This window comes from Sapajus apella, unplaced genomic scaffold, assembly GCF_009761245.1.
Source record: "Sapajus apella isolate SASKATOON/1434 unplaced genomic scaffold, GSC_monkey_1.0 scaffold43, whole genome shotgun sequence".
Classification (NCBI taxonomy): Eukaryota; Metazoa; Chordata; class Mammalia; order Primates; family Cebidae; genus Sapajus; species Sapajus apella.
The window spans coordinates 19,420,799-19,436,832 of NW_022436983.1; the positions used below are offsets into that span (position 1 = coordinate 19,420,799).

At 48.7% G+C, this 16,034-nt stretch overlaps 1 protein-coding gene across 7 annotated transcripts in view; it reads left to right on the top strand.

Annotated features, from left to right (window-relative positions):
• DHDDS (dehydrodolichyl diphosphate synthase subunit) overlaps positions 1 to 10,414 on the top strand; it is a 40,769-nt gene extending 30,355 nt beyond the window's left edge. For 4 of the 7 annotated variants that reach the window (XM_032300957.1, XM_032300963.1, XM_032300958.1 and 1 more), the window contains 5 exons: positions 3,315 to 7,044; positions 7,917 to 7,961; positions 8,136 to 8,588; positions 9,027 to 9,122; positions 9,546 to 10,414. In XM_032300957.1, the coding sequence (XP_032156848.1) occupies positions 3,315 to 3,554 (240 nt within the window). In that variant the 3' untranslated portion in view covers positions 3,555 to 7,044; positions 7,917 to 7,961; positions 8,136 to 8,588; positions 9,027 to 9,122; positions 9,546 to 10,414. Of the gene's footprint in view, positions 1 to 3,314; positions 7,045 to 7,916; positions 8,589 to 9,026; positions 9,123 to 9,545 lie in introns of all 7 variants that reach the window. The other 3 variants (XM_032300961.1, XM_032300964.1, XM_032300960.1) reach the window with 2 other exon arrangements.
• The last annotated feature ends 5,620 nt before the right edge of the window (positions 10,415 to 16,034 follow it).

Here is a 16,034-nt window from a genome sequence, read left to right on the forward strand (position 1 = left end):
AATCCCAGCACTTTGGGAGGCTGAGGTGGGTGGATCACCTGATGTCAGGAGTTCAAGACCAACCTGGCCAACATGGTGAAACCTCATGTCTACTAAAAATACAAAAATTAGGCGGGGGTGGTGGCACGTGCCTGTAATTCCAGCTACTTGGGAGGCTGAGGCAGGAGAATCACTTGAACCCAGGAGGTGGAGGTTGCAGTGAGCCAAGGTCATGCCATTGCCCTCCAGCCTGGGTGACAGAGTGAGACAGCCATCCCCCCCCCCAAAAAAAAAGGTCTCTAAGGAAAGAATTAATGCCCTCAACACTTACCCCTGATTGGTCATTATACAAGGAGAGTAGACAAATGGTCGGGGAGATAAAAGTTGACCTCTGGGACTTCTGTTAGCTTAGATTTCCCAAGGGTAAGCACTTGAGAAGAACTGAAAACACCTCTGAGATTGAAAAGGTAGATTCAGACCATGTGGAGGTTGGATAGACAGGTGTCCAGATACAGGTCACCGGCTTTTACACCCCTAGAAGGTACAGCTTATACACAGACACAAGATAACACGTCACATTGTCCTCTCAGGAAGTTACCTTAGTGGAAAAGCCAAGGGAACTTCAGTCTGATCTCAGCCTCGCTGTAATTTTCTGTAAAATGATAAGCAGGTACCCTCCCAACTCTGCCATCCTAAAAATGAACTGCTAATTCTTGGCAGACAGGGGCCAGGCTCTACCTGAGCTACAGCCCCCAATGCTGGCACTCACTCTGACCCCATGTGGAAGAAGCCTGCGCCTCATGAAGTGTCTTTAGCTAGCTCCGTATCTAGCTCTGTATCTCCTCCCTCTGTTACTGAGTGTCCCCCATCCTTTCTGTCCTGCTAGAACTTAGCCTGCTTAGCCCAGTTCACAAGTGGTGGTGATAGAACAGCTCTCAGTTAATAGCCAAGCAGTAGGCTGGAAATTCATTATCTCATTTTTCCTCAAACAACCCAGTGAGGTAGGTACTCTTGTCCCTGTTTTGCAGAGTAAGAAATGGCCTTAGAGAGGTGAGGGGGGCCTTAGGAACTTCTCGAACCCCAGTGCTCCAGGTGGATTTACTCTGGCCTCAACAGGCTCTTCAGTTTCCTGCATTTTTGCCCATTACTCCCACTGCTGGAATATCCTCCCCACCCCCCATACACCTCACCTGTTTGAATCCTCCTCATTGGTTAAAGAGCCCTCAAATTCTGTCTGTTCATGAAGGTCACTGCTCCATGACCTTCAGCCACACTTGCTTTCTCCTCTGAGCTTCCATGACCCTTACCACATTCTATTTTGTATCGTGGTGCTCTGTGTGCATGGCTTTATGATCAGCTTGTAAGCACCTGGATTGCTGGGACTGTGTCCTGCACGTCTCCATATCCTAAAAAAAAGTCCTGTATGTAGCACCCGGGGAGTCTCCTGACCAAGGCCAGGAAGAGGCCCTTCCAGCAAGATGGAGAGCTTTAGCAGCAAGTGCTCAAGCCCGAAGTCTTCATAGCTCCACATGTAATTTATTATAATAGCAGAAGAGAAGTACCCATGAAGGCCCGGGATTATTCAAGAGTGGAGGGGGGGAAATAGTCCAGAATTCTCATTCGTCATCCTTATTCATGCAGTAAACCTTTATTGCTGAGAGACAGCAAATCACTTCCCTGCTCCATGTCTGTCTCCAGCAGAAAGTACCTCCTTCACAGCTTCATTGTGAGGGTCAAGTGAGGCAACAGATGAAGTGCTTGTGCACATGTAAGATATTCTTTAAATCATGAAGACAGAGCAATCAAGGTGCTTACGGCTGATTAGGACAAAAACATGTATACAGGTTTACCGAAATACAAGGTAGAATGTGGGAAGGGTCATCAGGGTATAGGATACCATAGGTAAATGGAGTTCCTCACACATGGAATAGGTTTGGCAGGAGGAGCTCTGGTGCAAAGGCTTTGCAGGTCAGTTAGACTGGCAGGAACAGAGAGGATGAGCGAGGCATAGAAAAGCCTTGATTCTGCTCCAAAAGGATTTTCTCCTCTCCTGTGTCAGGAGTATCCTCACTGCTCTCATGTGGTCAGTAAGTTGAGTGTTTCACAGGTATAGGGCACCCCAAGTACTAGAGAGGAAGAAGCCCCGTCCCTGCTCTCTAGCACTTAGGGTGATGAGTGCTGCCAGGGAGTATGATCACCACCTGGTGTCAGAGCTGGTTCCAAGAGGCCTGGAGGCTCTCAAACCTCCAAGGGCTTATTTTCCTTTTTTTTTTTTTTTTGAGACGGAGTTTCGCTCTTGTTACCCAGGCTGGAGTGCAATGGCGCGATCTCGGCTCACCGCAACCTCCGCCTCCTGGGTTCAGGCAATTCTCCTGCCTCAGCCTCCTGAGTAGCGGGGATTACAGGCACGTGCCACCATGCCCAGCTAATTTTTTGTATTTTTTTTAGTAGAGACGGGGTTTCACCATGTTGACCAGGATGGTCTCGATCTCTTGACCTCACAATCCACCCGCCTCGGCCTCCCAAAGTGCTGGGATTACAGGCGTGAGCCACCGTGCCCAGCCCCAAGGGCTTATTTTCTAACAGAAAGAGTGGACTATGGACACTAACACTTATTCTACTATGCAGAATGCAATAAGTGGCTTAAGAGAGTTGAACCTGTTTCTCAGAATGTTCTTAGGAGGACTGGAAGGATCAGGCTGGTCTTCATACAGGAGGCAAGTCTGGAGCTCTGAAAAATAGCCTAGGGAGTTGGGAGGATGGTATCCACAGAGGAAAACCTGGGGAGATCAAAGGAAGTGACCCAATAGATATGCCCCAGACAAGAATAGGACCTTTCTTGCCGCAGAGAACAGACAATAACAACTTGTAAAATTGCTGTTTCTGTCTAAGAGCCTGCTAACATGCTAGAGAGGATTTTGCATATGTTATCGCTAATCCTTAAAACCACTCTTCAAGGTAGGCACAACCCCCACTTTACAGATGAAGAAATGAGGTTAGGACAGGATTTGCCCAAAGCCACAAAACCAGTTGATGGAGAAATCAGAAGTCAGACCCACGTTTGCTTAGTTCCCTTCCAAGTGCATGAGAAAAACTTTAAGAAATACAGATGCTTCCACACAAAGCAAACCAAGATGGACCCAGAATTGCCACTGCCCTGCCTGTACAACATGAGCACCACCCACTGGATACCTACTCCCAAGCCTTTTCAAATCTGGTACTTTCCACTGTTCCAGGCCACTTGGCCCACCTGGTGCCCTACCCCCTACCTTCTCCATCCCAGTTTCACCCACATCTAAAAATGATCTCCCTACCCAATTCCCACTTTTCTCTTGCAGAAGGCCCGAGACATGTATGCAGAGGAGCGGAAGAGGCAGCAGCTAGAGAGGGACCAGGCTACAGTGACAAAGCAGCTGCGGCAAGAGGGCCTTCAAGCCAGTGGGGACGCCCAGCTCCAAAGGACATGCTTGCACAAACTCTCGGCCAGACGGGAAGAGCGAGTCCAAGGCTTCCTGCAGGCCTTGGAACTCAAGCGAGCTGACTGTCTGGCACGTCTGGGCACTGCATCAGCCTGAGTGAGGCTGGCCACCTGCCACTCTGCCACTCTGCCCTGCCCTCTGCCTCCAGGGCCCCACTCCCCTTCCTTTTCTTGGTGAAAGGCACCTCCTTTCCTGATAATGAATTGTGTTCCCTTTGCTTGGCTGGGGAGCCCTCCAGGCCAGGTCTGCTGGCCATAGATACCTTTGGGCTGCCTGGAACAGTGGCTCCTGGGGAAGATTGAGGGTAAAAGTCTCCCACAAGTACACTAAACCCAGTTCTGGTCACCAATAGGGTTTGGAGAGCAAAAGGCCACAACTCAGCTGCCTGTCTCCTAGATGCACTTTCTTTTTCCACCAGCACATCCTTCAACATAGAATTTCAGGGAAGAGTTCTCCCCAAAACCCTAGCTCTTTACCCATCCATTTTTAGCCTTCCACCCAACTTCCCCAAAAGATTTGGCTGTACCTTGGATCTGCTAGTAAGTAACTAATAGGAAGCCAGTTATTTGGGTAAGGAAAAAAGGGGCAGGAAAGACAGAAAGAAAATTTGCCCATCTGCTGCTCCTCCCCCTTGGCTCTCCACCTGGGATTTGCTATTGAATCTCTACCCTCTCCCACCACGAAGTGCTGATTGCTCACTGGAAGACCTAGCGCCCCCAATGGTGTGCGGAAGCCAGGCGGGTGATTACAATCCAATTACCTATTGTCGACTCAGCCCACACAAGCTTTTCTCCTCCTCTTGCAGGGCATGGGGCAAGGATCCACTCCCCTCCATGGTACAGGGTAACAGAAGGGCCTGTAGGCCCTGGTGAATCAAATCCAGCACAGGCCTTCTCCCCTGTAACACAACAGGGCTGAGCAGAACCAAGCACTTCTAGCTGACTCTGCTCCCCACCCTCACCATCTGAAACTCTGATTCCCACTTCAGTCTTCGAGGTTTCTCTCAGCTTTTTGACCTGGCTCCCTAAGTAGGCCCTGAGATGATTTATTCTTAGCATGGCAAAGCTTGTTCTAGGTCCTCTCTGTTTGTGAGGGTCAAAGCTGTGTCCTTTCCCTTACCTCCCTCTGCCAGGCCTTGCTGCAGAGCCGCTGAGAGAATTAGTGCCTTTGAAAAGCTGTCTGCCCTAGCAACTCTGTTTCAGGTGCCCCAGACTGACAAGTACCAGCCAGCAACACCAACCAAATGCTACTCTGTTTAGTAAAGTTCGTTTTACCTTTTTTTTTTTTTTTTTTTTTGATGAGATGGGGTCTCACCCTGTCCTGGCTGGTCTCGAACTCTTGACCTCAGGTGATCCACCGGCCTCAGCCTCCCAAAGTGCTGGGATTACAGGCATGAGCCACCGTGCCAGGCTTCCCATTTTACTTTCTGCAAGCTGTTTCGCTAGCAGCTCCCTCTAGGGGAGAGGCGGAATCTTGCAAGCAGTAGTACCAGCATACACCAAACGCCTAACTTTCCTATACCCCAGCCCCCCTCTTCCCTTTTCTGTACCGGGATACCTGGCGGCAAGAGACCCGTTGGTTACTGTCCATGCTCCCATAATCAAACATAAATGCCAGACACTGCGATTGAGAAGCCAATCAATGCACCCTCTGGCAAGCCCCCATCCACACCTGGCACTCCCCACTACCAATCCCTGGCACAAGGTTCCTGGAAAGCAGGTGCTGTACATTTTCCCTCTTAACAATGGGGCTGTTGACAGCCATAATTAGGGAGGCATGAATTATGCGGCTATAATGCAGAGCCCTACAATTAAGGCGGGAATGAAGGGCTGGAGGCAACAAACGGAATCTGCCCTATGAGTGTGGCTGCTGAGTCCTGTCTCCTGGGTCTGACTTTCCGTAATATTGGGGTACAGTAGAGGTGATTAATGGGGCTGGCATCTCTCTTTGGCCTGAGGTTTTCTATTCTGGGAAAGGTACACAGGGTGGAGTAGGGAGAAGCTGCCCCAGGAGGTGATGTAGGGGTGGAAAGAAGAGGCAGAGAGGTCGTCGTAGCCCAGAAACACGAGCTGCGAAATAGTTGAACTCGTGGTTGCTTTGAACAGGTATGATTTGTATAAGGCAGGTTCAACCCTTGCCTCAAGAAATCAGATGGGACCAATTTAAGTGCTCTTCCGCCTGTGAGCCAACCCCCCATTTGAGGACATCTATCGTATTCTTGTGTTCTGGGTCTCAAATAGAATTTTTAAAGATTCTTAGATGTAAAACTTGTTTGCTAACTGCAACGGAAGAACACCTTGTTTTGCTGCTGCAATTGCCTACCCTCCCTCAGGTGCGCCTGGCTAGCTCCCAAGACTGGCTTTGGACTAGGGGGCACTGGAAAAGCCCTTTTGCCATCACACCACCTGTTCCTCTACTTGTTTCCCAATCCCCGGGCGCTTTCCTCCATCGTCCTTTTCCTCGCGCAAGTGAAAGGCAGCCAGCTTGACAGTGTGGAAGGAGGGATTTCGCCAGCTGCGACTGCAGTGCCCAGGCTTGGTGGCCGCGTCGGGTGGGGACAGCTGGGCTAGATGTCTCCGAGATGGGTAGAGTGTAGGGGGAGGGGAGTGCCGGTAGACCTCGGCGGCCGCTCTCCACCATTCTGTGGCGGAGTCTGGAGGTTTGAGAATACAGGGACCTTAAGGGAACCACCCGACAGGCGTTAGGGGGTGGGGGCTTCGATAGCATTTGGGGAGGCGGCTGCGCAACGGGTGCTGAAAGGACAGCTCCTACCTGCCCCGCAGCACCCAAAAGGCACCTCCGCATGGAAAGTCTCCCCATGAAACCCCTATCCCACCTCGAGTGGACGCTTTTTCAGGTGAGGTGCACGAAAGGCTTTCCCGAAGTGGCAGCTCGGAAGGATGCACGTCCGGCTGCGCCAAGCTGGCTTCCCCGCCTTTTTTCCACTTCGGCGTCAGCCTGGGCCCTGGGAACTGCAGCCTGTGCCTCCAGCCGCGCGCTTCCTCCTGTCTCCAGTGGAGCAAGGCAGTGCAGCCAGGCCTCGCAAACCCCTCTTCTGGGGCCCCCAGCGGGAGCAGGAAGGAAAGCCGCTGAAATGTGCCCTGAGTGTCGCACGGCTTGGAGAAGTGGGTTGCTGGGTTGCATAAGGTGGAAGGAACTTGCTAGTTTGCAAAAGCCAGCTCTTGGCGGGAGCCGGAACCCAGAGCCCACCGACTTGCGCACCCCTCCTCATTCACTGCCTTCCACGCTCGCCTCCCCGACTGCGCCCCCCACCCCCTCGGCGCGCCGCCGCCTCGCGCGCACTCCCCCCCACACACCCCCCTCCTCACTCCCTCCAGAGGAGGTGAGTTTAAACCCCGCCCACGTGACCCCAGCTGGGCCAATGAACGGCGGCGGGAGGTGAAATCCGGTTCTAACCGGTCCGGGGCTCCCAGCGCTATAAAAACTTTATAAACCCCCCGGAGCCCGAGCAGTGTGAAGAAGAAGAGGCGAGAGCGACCCCCGGACCGACCAAAGCCCACGCGCCGCTGCATCCCGCGCTCAGCGCCTACGTCCCGCCGCCGTCGCCACCATGCCCAAGAGAAAGGTACGTGGCGCGAGGGCCCCAGGCGCCGGGCCGCCACTGCCACCACCGCCGCCACCGCCTCCCTGGCGCAGGGCGCGAGAATCGGCGCCAGACAGGAGCCAGCGCTGCTGCCCCGCGCGGGGGCTCGAGGCGGTGCCGGGCGGCTCAGGGCTAACCCTGAGCAGCAGCTCGGCTGCCCGCGGGCGCCAGAGGCCATATTGGAGGAGCGGCGGCCGCGGCGGGAGGAGCCATGTTGGCGGCTGTTTATCCCGCTCCCCTCGGGCTCGGCGCCCCCGCCCGTGCCCCCTCCCCCATCGCCAGGGCCCCTTCCCTCCCCTCCCTGCGGGCGGGCAATTCAAACCCGAAAGGGCGGGAAGGCGGCGCTCGAGGTTGGCGGGCGGGGGAACTTGCTGCCGCCAAAAAACTGCCGCCGTGAGGGGGCGGGGTCTCTCCCCTCGGGGCGGGGCTTGTGCTGTGTGGCCCGGCCCCTCGCCCACGTTCCCGGCGCACGAGACGCGCGCTGCCGCCGCCCACGAGTTACCCGGGCTGCGCGCGCCTCCCTCTCCCGCCCTCGACGGCTGCCATGGCAACGGCGCTGGGCTCCGCCTCCGGAGGGGGTTTGTTTGCGCCATCTGCAGCTGTTGCTTCTGCCTGGCGCGGTGGTGCGGGTTCGGCTGCCCTTCCCGGCCGCGTTCCGGCTCAGCCCTCGATTCCCGGGGTCGGCTCCTGCGCGCTCTTCGGTCTTAATACGAACATAGGGCTCACTCGTTTGTTTACATCCCAGAAAAGTTGTGTGGACGACTGCTTTAGACTTCTTTGTTAGGACTCTGAAGTTCAGGAAATAACTAAGAACCACCTCAAAAGTTGCAGTTTTGTGTTCTTGTTTCTTATAGGCTGAAGGGGATGCTAAAGGAGATAAAGCCAAGGTGAAGGACGAAGTAAGTCATTCTCTCTTTAAGGGTCAAAGCCTTGAGTAGCAGAGGCCACTGGACTCGGTGATTAACCGTAACCTGTATCCTGAATTTACACTCCTGTAATCCAGAGCAAATTGATACCAAAACTTCAAAGCGATTTACCTGTCCTATTTCTAACTTTCTCGTTGTCTTTAATAGCCACAGAGAAGATCCGCGAGGTTGTCTGCTGTAAGTGTATGCTTTGAATTTTCGTATTTGTCCCTGAGATTAAATATAAAAAAAAAAAAAAAAACCTTTGCTTCCCATGAATTATGGTTAGTTCCTGGTTTTGAGTGATCGCCTCTTGGGACTCTTGCCCCTTTGGGGTTTGCTGGTTCTGAAATTCTGATGGCTGTTGCCAAAGTGGGACATTTGAGTGGGCTTCTGGAGATCCAACATTCTAAAAGAAAGCCAGCCACAAAAACTTGAGGAGGAGGAGAAACTTCTCTACCCTTGGTACTTTGGTTGTACCCTTGGTACTTTTGGTTGGTTGGTCTTGGGTGTTTTTCTTCGGTCCATTGTACTGATGTTTATTTTTTCCTCTCTTCCTGCCAAAAAAAGAAACCTGCTCCTCCAAAGCCAGAGCCCAAGCCTAAAAAGGCCCCTGCAAAGGTAAGTGCTAACATTTGAATTGATCACTTTCACAGAATGAGGACGGTCCTTAGTGCCTTAACTTAGCATAATGGTGTCTCCATTAATGGAGGTTATAAACTGTCAGTAGCTTGCCTCATCCTAGGGATTCATGTACCGTTGGTTTCCTGATCAAGAACTCTGTCATTAGTTTGTAGGAAAATCTGCATTTAAATATTAAATATTCTAGGGTTTAAGCTGATTTATTCTGTTACTTACACTTAGGAAATTTTAAGTACTAAAGATTATTGCAAGTTACAGATAACTTAACCTAGTTTTGATCAGTTGTTGTTGTCAACAGGTGAGGGTTTGTGTGTGTTTTGTCTTCAGTAAACAATCCTACCTTGTGCAGAACTTTGCAGACCATACCCTGGCAATAGGAAATGGGGAGAAACAGTTCTATTTTTTCCCCTTTTTCAGAAGGGAGAGAAGGTACCCAAAGGGAAAAAGGGAAAAGCTGATGCTGGCAAGGAAGGGAATAACCCTGCAGAAAATGGAGATGCCAAAACAGACCAGGTACAACTGCTGTTTCACTCTTTTTAGTTGCTGATTTCAGAGATTTAATTACCCTTTTATCACTCCAGATGTACTGTTTGGTCCAGAGTTTGCTTGTGGCTTTCCTGTTAACTTAAATCCTGGATTCTTGCAGTCTCTACTGTCAGCTGAAGGGCACTATGTTTTATACCATGTAAGGTTTTCAAGCTAGGAGTAGCCTCGGGTCTCTAATTCTGGTATTCCTCCTTCCTCAGTTTTACAATAAAGCCCAAAGGAGAGGTGACTTAGCAAAGTTATTTAGTAAGTCATTCTCAGAAGAAATACTCAGTCTCAGTACCTGAAACCTTAACTTTGGCCTGGGAGCAAAATGATGCTGTAGGTGGAATGTAAACAAAGATAGTTTCAAAATCTACACATTGCACTAATTTGTCTGTTTTCTTTTAGGCACAGAAAGCCGAAGGTGCTGGAGATGCCAAGTGAAGTGTGTGCATTTTTGATAACTGTGTACTTCTGGTGACTGTACAGTTTGAAATACTATTTTTTATCAAGTTTTATAAAAATGCAGAATTTTGTTTTACTTTTTTTTTTTTTTTTTTTTAAGCTATGTTGTTAGCACACAGAACACACCATTGCTGTTTTGGGGGAAAGGGCATATGTCACTAATAGAATGTCTCCAAAGCTGGATTGATGTGGGAAACACCTTTCCCTTCTAGTTTTGAGAGACTTCCTCTTGGCTCCCAGGAGGAGGGATTCCCTGACTTTGACACACATGGCCACCTTGGCACACAAAAGCCTTGTGGTATGGAAAAACAAATTCATTTTTATGTCCTCTTCTCCCTTTCCGTCTTTCAGCATAGACTTAACTCCCTTAAGCCCAGACATCTGTTGGGACCTGACCCCCAGTCATTGGTTACCAGTGTGTCAGGCAATCTGGACTTGCCAGTGATGCCACTGAGATGGCACCTGTCAAAAGAGCAGTGATTCCATTTCTAGATTGTGAATCTTCTTATCTGAAGATTATTCTGCCATTTTCATTTCACTTCCTGAAAGTCAGGGTCGGCTCGTGAAAAGTTGTTAAACAACATGCTAAATGTGAAATGTCAACCCTCACTCTAAACTTTCCCTGTTCAGAGCATCAGATGAAGACTTCATTGGGTTTTATAGTGGCTTTCTGATTTTTGGTAGTCCATCAAAGAAGGGAGTTTGAAAGTTGTTGTATACTGTTAATGATTGTCTGCCCATGTCCTGCCTGAAATACCATGATTGTTTATGGAAAGTATCTTTAATAAAGCTGGATACAGTTTGGCTTGGAATGCTGCCTCTGATCTTTTCCCACAAGTGGGGTAACCTGGTTTATCCAAGTTTCTTGGAAGAGTGTGTTCTGCTTTGAGGCTTTCATATACAATCTAATGATCCTTCACTAATTTATAGTCAGCTTCTAAAACACAGTGCTAGATGGAGTTAGGGAGGATTCCAGGAGTATCCTTCATACTGGTGGTGAAAGGCTGAGAGAAGGGAAGTGATTTCTGTACTTTGTTATGCAGCATTCCCTGCAGTGTTTTGTTTTTGCATAACTCCGAATACATGAAGTGTATTAAATGCAGATTTTTGGTAGATTTGAGGTTTTGGTTTGGTAGCTGACAGCAAGGAGCCTCTATTTCCATCTGCATCTGTAATCTATAAAATTAGCAAATTAATAGACTCATGTCAGAGTGCCCCTGTGTCACACAATTGGCCAATTGTAAGGCAGATGACACTTTGCTCCTAAGTAGACCTGCAAACAAAGACATGATGGGGTCTTTTCTGATTCCTTTAGTTTGGAGTTGCTGCAGAGAACCCCCTTTCTCTTAAGTGAAATGGCAAGAAGTTATTTGTTAGAACGTGGAACTTGAATTTGCTTTTACAGACCTTGTGGCTGTATTGTTGGACAGGAATAAAGGTAAGTTGGAGACCACAGTTGCCATGTCCATCCCCTTAGTCAAAAAAGTATAGTTGTTAAACTCCTGATGAGGTTTTTTGTGTATTATCTCTCAAGTATTGAGATGTTTGTATAATGTAAGTATGACTCGTGGATAAGGAAGCAGGCGTAAATGAAATTTATTTAAGGTTATGTGTACATTTGATGAGCAGCGGAGTCAGGATTCCGACCCTCAAGTAGACAAGTCAGCTCTGACAGATATTCAGGATAAAGTTACATTTGTCCATTTAGGCATTTACCAGCCATTTACTTTCATTATTACTGAAGTCATTCTAGGTTGTAGGTGGGTAATTTTTATTCAAGAAGTGGTGTCCTCTTCCAGAGGAAACAGATGTCTTAAAGTGGTCAGGGGATAATGTAGGCTGGTATTTGAGCAGAGGTTGCAGGACTTGATAAAGTTATAGCTGGGGTTCTTTGTCGGTGACAAGTCTGCCAAGCCTATAGCTGGCTATGCTAGCAGCTCTGCCTGATGCTCTTTAATCTTTGGGTCAGTCCTGTGAGATAACAGGTGTAGCCCCATTTTGTAGTTGAGAGTGAGGTTCAGATGTGAAGCAACTGGCTGAGGTTAAACTTGATAGTCTGTTTTTATTTTCTGGCCCTCTTCTTGTTTCCAAATAATTAGGATGAGTAGGGTAGGCTTGAACTTTTTGGGTTTTTTTCTTTTTTTTCCTTCCTGGAAAATACTGATTTAACTGGCTCTGGATCATGAAAGTAGCTGGGCCTAAAACCAAACCAGACATCAAATTGTGGTAAGGACGGTTCTCCCATAGTAGCATGCCCAGTGCCAGCCCTGTCTCCAGGCCCATTCTTATGATCTCGGGAAAAGTCACCAGTAACCTGCATATGATGCTTTGGGCTCTAAGTAAAAGAACAGTAGAATGGCACAAACTAGAGGATTCATCTCCTGATCAAGTCTCGAGGGTCAGGCAGTTGTGGAGACCCAGATGGATCTTCCCATCTTTCTGCTATGCTACCCTCAGCATGTTCTCCAACCACTTTACCTTCAAGTCAGTTGCTCTAGGCATCATAACTTGCCAATGGCAAGAGGCCAGAAGACTACTGGATTTTTTTCCTCTAAGAATAGTGAGGGAGCAACAGTGGCTCAGGCCACTCGTCCAGGCGCATGTGGAGGTGTGGCTACACGTCCCAGGCCTGCCTGGGCAACATAGAAATATGTCATCTGTTGAAATATTTTTTTTGGCCGGGCACAGTGTCTCATGCCTGTAATCCCAACACTAGGAGGCTGAGGCGGGCAGATCACCTGGGATCAGGAGTTCGAGACCAGCCTGTCCAACATGGTGAAACCCCGGCTGTTCTAAAAATATAAAAAATTAGCCGGGCATGGTGGTGGGCACCTGTAATCCCAGCTACTCAGGAGGCTGAGGCAGGAGAATCCCTTGAAGCTGGGAGGCGGAGGTTGCAGTGAGCTGAGATTGCGCCAGTGCACTCCAGCCTGGGTGACGAGCGAAACTCCATCTCAAAAAAATAAAATATTTCCTCCCACAAGCCCACAGCAGCCTGTGTTTCACTGGGCAGATCTGGATTGTCTGTTCACTCCTAAACCAATCGTTACAAGAGGAATGAAATCATGGAATCTGCCCAGACCAGTCAGGATTGTTGGAATTAAACAGAAGTGGGATGATGATAGAAGAGGAAAATGGCTGTTTTGTGGACAGCCTGCTGCATGGTCTCTTCAGGCATGGCCTCATTCACTGCAGCAGTTAACTGCTGAGAATTGCCCCGCCCGCTTTTTAAATTGAGAAATAATCATATACCATTAAGTCACCACTTTTTTATTATTTTAAGAGATGGAGTCTTGCTGTGTTGCCCAGGCTGGTATTCAACTCCTAGGCATGAAACAGTCCTCCTACCCTGGCTTCCCAAAGTGCTGGCACTGCACACCCAGCCAAAATTCATTTTAAAGCATATACTACAGTGGTTTTAGTACATTCACAACATTTTGCAACTCACTTCTGTCTAATTCTGGAATTTTTTTTTTTTTCCCTGAGATGGGGTCTCACTGTGTCACCCCGGCTAGATTGCAGTAGTATGACCTCAGTTCATTGTTCACTGCAGCGTCTACCTCCCAGGCTCAAGCATTTGTCCCACCTCAGCCTCCCAAATAGCTAAGACCACAGGCACACACCATGCCTGGCTAATTTTTTTGTGTTTTTGGTAGAGACAGGGTTTCGCCGTGTTGCCTAGGCTGGTCTCAAACTCTTGACCTCAAGTGATCTGCCTGCCTTGGCCTCTCAAAGTGCTGGGATTATATGATAAGCCACGCTGCCTAGCCTCTGAATATTTTCATCACCCCAAAAAAGCTCCATGCCCATTAACAGTTAACTCTCCATTTCCTCCTCCCAACATCCCTAGATAATCACTAATTACTTGCTGTCTCTGTAGAACTTTTCTGGATATTTCATCTAAATGGAGTGAAACAATCTGGTTTTTCATGACTGGCTTCTTTCACTTAGCATGTTTTCAAGGTTCATCCACATCATAAGTATTTGATAACTTGTATTGCCAAATAACATTCCATTGTATGGATATATCACGTTGGATAAATCACATCTTATTTACCTATCAGTTGATGTACATTTGGGTGTTTGCTACTTTGGGGCTATTGTGAATAATGCTGTTGCAGATATCATATAGAAGTTTTTGTAGACATACGTTTCTAGTTCATTTGGGCATTTGCATAGGAATGGAATTGCTGGGTCATATGGTAACTCATGCTTTTTTCTCTTTAAAAAAATTTTTTTTTAGATGGAATTTCATTCTTATTACCTAGGCTGGAGTGCAGTGGCACGATCTTGGCTCACTGCAACCTCCGCCTCCTGGGTTCAAGGGATTCTCCTGCCTCAACCTCCCAAGTAGCCGGGATTACATGCACCCACCACCACACACAGCCAATTTTTTGTATTTTTAGTAGAGACCGGGTTTCACCATGTTGGCCAGCTGGTCTCGAATTCCTGACGTCAGGTGATCCACCCGCCTTGGCCTCCCAAAGTGCAGGGATTACAGGCGTGAGCCACTGTGCCTGGCCTCATTTATTTACTTTTTTTTAAGGGACAGGTTTGCAGGCCAAGTACAATGGCTCACACCTGTAATCCCAGCACTTTGGGAGGCCAAGGTGGGAGTATCACTTGAGGTCAGGAGTTTGAGACCAGCCTGGCCAACATGGTGAAACCTCATCTCTACAAAAATACAGAAATTAGCCAGGTATGGTGGTGTGTGCCTGCCTGTAGTCACATACTACAAAGGCTATAGTGAGCTATGATTGGCCACTGTACTTAGGCCTGGCCAACACAGCAACCCTGTCTCTTTTTTAATTTAATTTTTGACACAGAGCCTTGCTCTGTCACCCAGGTTGAAGTGCAGTGGTGTGATCTTGTCTCACTGCAACCTGTGCCTCCCGGGTTCAAGCAATTCTCCTGCCTCAGCTTCCCAAGTAGTTGGGACTACAGACATGTGCCACCACAGACGTGTGCCACCATGCCTGGATAATTTTTGTATTTTTAGTAGAGATAGGTTTTCACCATATTGGCCAGGCTGGTCTCAAACTCCTGACCTCGTGATCTGCCTGCCTCAACCTCCTGAAGTTTATTACTGGCATGAGCCACAACACCTGGGCCGCTTTTTTTTTTTTTTTTGAGACAGAGTCTTGCTCTGTTGCCAGGCTGGAGTGTAATGGTGCGATCTTGGCACACTGCAACCTCTGCCTCCCGGGTTCAAGCAATCATCCTGCCTCAGCCTCCAAAGTAGCTGGGATTACACACACCTGACATCACGCCCAGCTAATTTTTGTATTTTTGTAGAGATGGGTTTCACCATGTTGGCCACCAGGCTGGTCTTGACCTCCTAACCTCAGGTGATCTGCCCGCCTCAGCCTCCCAAAGTGCTGGGATTACAGGTGTGAGCCACTGTGCCCGGCCTGTGTATCTTTTTAAAGAAGTGTCTATTCATATCCTTTGCCCAGCTTCTAATTAGGGTGTGGGTGTGGGTGTGTGTTTAACATTCTCCTTAGAAAAGTATTGTTTCTGGGTTGAGTTGTAAGAGCTCTCTTTCCTTTCTTTTTCTTTTTTTTCTTTTTGAGACACAGTCTCATTCTGCCGCCCAGGCTGGAGTGCAGTGGCATGATCTTGGCTCACTGCAACCTCTGCCTCCTGAGTTCAAGCAGTTCCTCCTGCCTCAACCTCCTGAGTAGCTGGGATTACAGGTGCCCACCACCATGCCTGGCTAATTTTTTTGTATTTTTAGAGGAGATAGGTTTTTGCCATGTTGGCCAGGTTGGCCTCGAGCTCCTGACCTCGGGTTATCTGCCTGCCTTGGCCTCCCAAAATGCTGGGATTACAGGCATAAGCTACCTTTTATTTATTTTGAGACAGGGTCTCGCTGTGTCCCCCAAGCTAGAGTACAGTGGCAAGGTCTTGGCTCACTGCAACCTTTGCCTCCCAGGCTCAAGAGATTCTTGTGCCTTAGCCTCCCAAGTAGCTGGGATTACAGGCATGCACCTGTATTACAGCACGCCTGGCTAATTTTTGTTTTTTAGTAGAGATGGGGTTTTGCAACGTTGGTCAGGCTGATCTCAAACTCCTGACCTCAGGTGATCCGTTCACCTCAGCCTCCTAAAGTACTGGGATTACAGGTGTGAGCCACAGCACCTAGCCTCAGAGTTAAATATATATATGTTTTGTTTTTGATTTTTGAGACGGTCTTATGGTGTCTCCCAGGCTGCAGTGCAGTTGTGCAAATATAGTTCACTGCAGTATTGATCTGGGACCAAATGATTTCCCCTTGTAGCCAGGACTACAGGCACGTACCACCACACCCAACTAGTTTTTTTGTTTTGGGGGGGCTTTTCTGAGGCAGAATCTCAACTCTGTCACCCAGGCTGGAGTACAGTGGTGCGATATTGGTTCACTGCAAACTCCGTCTCCCGGTTCAAAGTGATT